This window comes from Salvelinus fontinalis, chromosome 25 (assembly GCF_029448725.1).
Source record: "Salvelinus fontinalis isolate EN_2023a chromosome 25, ASM2944872v1, whole genome shotgun sequence".
Classification (NCBI taxonomy): domain Eukaryota; kingdom Metazoa; phylum Chordata; class Actinopteri; order Salmoniformes; family Salmonidae; genus Salvelinus; species Salvelinus fontinalis.
In genome coordinates, this window is record NC_074689.1 from 34,595,928 (window position 1) to 34,600,927 (window position 5,000).

General features: G+C 61.0%; 2 protein-coding genes across 2 annotated transcripts in view; both read right to left on the reverse strand.

Moving 5' to 3' along the window:
- Nucleotides 1–1,859, reverse strand: part of LOC129823348 (uncharacterized) — a 17,307-nt gene extending 15,448 nt beyond the window's left edge. The window contains exon 1 of the mRNA XM_055882273.1: nucleotides 1,530–1,859. Within this exon, the coding sequence (XP_055738248.1) occupies nucleotides 1,530–1,859 (330 nt within the window). The remainder of the gene's footprint in view (nucleotides 1–1,529) is intronic.
- A 1,134-nt stretch (nucleotides 1,860–2,993) lies between these two features.
- Nucleotides 2,994–5,000, reverse strand: part of LOC129823350 (neurobeachin-like) — a 402,752-nt gene continuing 400,745 nt past the window's right edge. Inside the window, exon 53 of the mRNA XM_055882274.1 lies at nucleotides 2,994–3,128. Coding sequence (XP_055738249.1) covers nucleotides 2,994–3,128 — 135 coding nt within the window. The remainder of the gene's footprint in view (nucleotides 3,129–5,000) is intronic.

Below are 5,000 nucleotides of genomic sequence, written 5' to 3' on the forward strand. Positions count from 1 at the left end.
ACATAGAAACAGATAACATAGACTGCCCACCCAAAACACATGCCCTGACCATAAACACATAAAAAACAACATAAAACAGGTCAGGACTGTTACACAGGTATTGTTTGGTTGGGCAGGTATTGGTTGGTTGGGCAGGTATTGGTTGGTTGGGCAGGTATTGGTTGATTGGGCAGGTATTGGTTGATTGGGCAGGTATTGGTTGATTGGGCAGGTATTGGTTTGTTGGGCAGGTATTGGTTTGTTGGGCAGGTATTGGTTGATTGGGCAGGTATTGATTGGTTGGGGAGGTATTGGTGTATTGGGCAGGTATTGATTGGTTGGGCTGGTATTGGTGTATTGGGCAGGTATTGGTTGGTTGGGGAGGTATTGGTTGGTTGGGCAGACATTGGTTGGTGTAAAGCAATCTTTAAGTCATACCACAGATTCTCAATTGGATTGAGGTCTGGGCTTTAACTAGGCCAATCCAAGACATTTAAATGTTTCCCCTTAAGCCACTCAAGTATGGCTTTAGCAGTATGCATAGGGTCATTGTCCTGCTGGAAGGTGAACCTCCGTCCCAGTCTCAAATCTCTGGGAGATTGAAACAGGTTCCCTCAAGAATTTCCCTGTATTTAGCGCCATCCATCATTCCTTCAATTCTGACCAGTTTCCCAGTCCCTGCCGATGAAAAACATCCCACAGCATGATGCTGCCACCACCACGCTTCACTGTGGGGATGGGGTTTTCAGGGTGATGAGAGGTGTTGGGTTTGCGCAAGACAGTGTTTTCCTTGATGGCCAAAAAAGCTCCATTTTACTATCATCTGATCAGAGTACATTCTTCCATATGTTCGGGGAGTCTCCCACATGCCTTTTGGCATACCAAGATAGTGTCTTAAAAGGGTGTTGGGTCACCACGAGCTGCCAGAACAGCTTCAAAGTTCCTTGGCATAGACTCTACTAGTGGACCTAAACCATGCCAGGAAAATGCAACGTAAACGTAACATTTATATCCCTCATTTACTCAGGTGTTTCATTTATTTTGATAGTTACCGTTTGCCTACAGAAGGGAAGGCCGCAAGACAGCATGCATGTCAAATATACAGATTGTTGCATTGTGACCATATAATCCATAGAAGGGTTTTGGAATCTCTTACCCTGCCAATTAGACTGTTAAACTCAAGGGTACACTGGCAATGGATGCCAGGCCTGACTTGAATGGGAACGGCCATCTATGGCTATATTTCCATGGTCGGTTGCGGCTGTCAAAATTCAATCGCGGGGAAAACGTACAGTTTGGAAAGCAAACGATGTCTTAATCCGGCCCTGTGTGTGTGGGGGGGGGGGTTCTCACCAGGTGCATGGCGGAGGAGAGAGGGGGGGGGTCTCACCAGGTGCATGGCGGAGGAGAGAGGGGGGGGGGTCTCACCAGGTGCATGGCGGAGGAGAGAGGGGGGGGGGTCTCACCAGGTGCATGGCGGAGGAGAGAGGGGGGGGGGGGGGTCTCACCAGGTGCATGGCGGAGGAGAGAGGGGGGGGGGGGGTTCTCACCAGGTGCATGGCGGAGGAGAGAGGGAGGGGTCTCACCAGGTGCATGGCGGAGGAGAGAGGGGGGGGTCTCACCAGGTGCATGGCGGAGGAGCGAGGAGGGTGGGGGGGTCTCACCAGGTGCATGGCGGAGGAGCGAGGAGGGTGGGGGGGGGGGGGTCTCACCAGGTGCATGGCGGAGGAGCGAGGAGGGGGGGTGGGTCTCACCAGGTGCATGGCGGAGGAGCGAGGGGGGGGGGGTCTCACCAGGTGCATGGCGGAGGAGCGAGGAGGGGGGGGTCTCACCAGGTGCATGGCGGAGGAGCGAGGGGGGGGGGGTCTCACCAGGTGCATGGCGGAGGAGCGAGGAGGGTGGGGGGGGTCTCACCAGGTGCATGGCGGAGGAGCGAGGGGGGGGGGGGGGTCTCACCAGGTGCATGGCGGAGGAGCGAGGGGGGGGTCTCACCAGGTGCATGGCGGAGGAGCGAGGAGGGTGGGGGGGGGTCTCACCAGGTGCATGGCGGAGGAGCGAGGAGGGTGGGGGGGTCTCACCAGGTGCATGGCGGAGGAGCGAGGAGGGTGGGGGGGTCTCACCAGGTGCATGGCGGAGGAGCGAGGAGGGTGGGGGGGGGTCTCACCAGGTGCATGGCGGAGGAGCGAGGAGGGTGGGGGGGTCTCACCAGGTGCATGGCGGAGGAGCGAGGAGGGTGGGGGGGGTCTCACCAGGTGCATGGCGGAGGAGCGAGGAGGGGGGGGGGTCTCACCAGGTGCATGGCGGAGGAGCGAGGAGGGTGGGGGGGGGGTCTCACCAGGTGCATGGCGGAGGAGCGAGGAGGGGGGGGGGGGTCTCACCAGGTGCATGGCGGAGGAGCGAGGAGGGTGGGGGGGGGTCTCACCAGGTGCATGGCGGAGGAGCGAGGAGGGTGGGGGGGGTCTCACCAGGTGCATGGCGGAGGAGCGAGGAGGGGGGGGGGGTCTCACCAGGTGCATGGCGGAGGAGCGAGGAGGGTGGGGGGGGGGGGGGGGGTCTCACCAGGTGCATGGCGGAGGAGCGAGGAGGGGGGGGGGGTCTCACCAGGTGCATGGCGGAGGAGCGAGGGGGGGGGTCTCACCAGGTGCATGGCGGAGGAGCGAGGAGGGGGGGGGGTCTCACCAGGTGCATGGCGGAGGAGCGAGGGGGGGGGGGGGTCTCACCAGGTGCATGGCGGAGGAGCGAGGAGGGTGGGGGGGGTCTCACCAGGTGCATGGCGGAGGAGCGAGGGGGGGGGGGGGTCTCACCAGGTGCATGGCGGAGGAGCGAGGAGGGTGGGGGGGGTCTCACCAGGTGCATGGCGGAGGAGCGAGGGGGGTGGGGGGGGTCTCACCAGGTGCATGGTGGAGGAGCGAGGAGGGTGGGGGTCTCACCAGGTGCATGGCGGAGGAGCGAGGAGGGTGGGGGGGGGGTCTCACCAGGTGCATGGCGGAGGAGCGAGGAGGGTGGGGGGGGTCTCACCAGGTGCATGGCAGGGGAGCGAGGGGGGGGGGGGGTCTCACCAGGTGCATGGCGGAGGAGCGAGGAGGGTGGGGCTCGATCAGCAGCTGGGATGGAGTCTGACCACATGTCTGGATCTGGGTCTCCATCAACTGGGGGGGGGGGGGGGGGGGGGCAGAGGGAGGGGGGGGGGGTCGAGGGAGAGGGAGGGGGAGGGGGGAGGAGACGGAGGGGGGAGGCAGAGAGAGGGGGGAGACGGAGGGGGGAGACGGAGGGGGGGAGGCAGAGGGAGGGGGAGAGGCAGAGAGAGGGGGGAGACGGAGGGGGGAGGAGAGGCAGAGAGAGGGGGGGGGGGAGAGGCAGAGAGAGGGGGGAGACGGAGGGGGGAGGAGAGGCAGAGAGAGGGGGGAGACGGAGGGGGAGAGGCAGAGAGAGGGGGGAGACGGAGGGGGAGTGGGGAGAGAGGGGGGGGGGGGGAGGGGGGGGGGAGACGGAGGGGGAGTGGGGAGTGGGGAGAGAGGGGGGAGACGGAGGGGGAGAGGCAGAGAGAGGGGGGAGACGGAGGAGGGAGGAGAGGCAGAGAGAGGGGGGAGACGGAGGGGGAGAGGCAGAGAGAGGGGGGAGACGGAGTGGGGAGGAGAGGCAGAGAGAGGGGGGAGACGGAGGGGGAGAGGCAGAGAGAGGGGGGAGAGGGAGGGGGGAGGAGAGGCAGAGAGAGGGGGGAGACGGAGGGGGGAGTGGGGAGAGGCAGAGGGGGGAGACGGAGGGGGAGAGGCAGAGAGAGGGGGAGACGGGGGGGAGAGGCAGAGAGAGGGGGGAGACGGAGGGGGAGAGGCAGAGAGAGGGGGAGACGGAGGGGGGAGTGGGGAGAGGCAGAGAGAGGGGGAGACGGAGGGGGGAGTGGGGAGAGAGAGGGGGAGACGGAGGGGGAGAGGCAGAGAGAGGGGGGAGACGGACGGGGGAGTGGGGAGAGGCAGAGAGAGGGGGAGACGGAGGGGGAGAGGCAGAGAGAGGGGGGAGACGGAGGGGGGAGAGGGGGGGAGAGGCAGAGAGAGAGGAGAGACGGAGGGGGGAGGGGGGAGAGGGGGGAGAGGCAGAGAGAGGGGGGAGACGGAGGGGGGAGTGGGGAGAGGGGGGGACGGAGGACGGAGTGGGGAGAGAGGAGCAGAGAGAGGTGGAGAGCGAGGGGGTAGAGAGAGGGGGGAGTGGGGCAGAGCGAGGGGGGAGACGAAGGGGGGAGTGGGGAGAGGGGCAGAGCGAGTGGGGAGAGGGGGAAGGGGGGCAGAGCGAGGGGGGAGAGGGGCAGAGAGAGAGAGAGGGAAAAGCATAATCAGTAACATTACATTAGATTGCTGTAATTAACTAAGATGATATTTCTATGGCTGTAATATTACAATATAACACTGCAACAAATGATGGGTTAAAAACAACTCAATGTTGGTTATTAGGTAACCCGGCGCTGGTTAAATAGTGGACAGAACACATGTTGGGTTATTAGGTAACCCGGCGCTGGTTAAATAGTGGACAGAACACATGTTGGGTTATTAGGTAACCCAGCGCTGGTTAAATAGTGGACAGAACACATGTTGGGTTATTAGGTAACCCAGCGCTGGTTAAATAGTGGACAGAACACATGTTGGGTTATTAGGTAACCCAGCGCTGGTTAAATAGTGGACAGAACACATGTTGGGTTATTAGGTAACCCGGCGCTGGTTAAATAGTGGACAGAACACATGTTGGGTTATTAGGTAACCCAGCGCTGGTTAAATAGTGGACAGAACACATGCTGGGTTATTAGGTAACCCAGCGCTGGTTAAATAGTGGACAGAACACATGTTGGGTTATTAGGTAACCCGGCGCTGGTTAAATAGTGGACAGAACACATGTTGGGTTATTAGGTAACCCAGCGCTGATTAAATAGTGGACAGAACACATGTTGGGTTATTAGGTAACCCAGCGCTGGTTAAATAGTGGACAGAACACATGTTGGGTTATTAGGTAACCCAGCGCTGGTTAAATAGTGG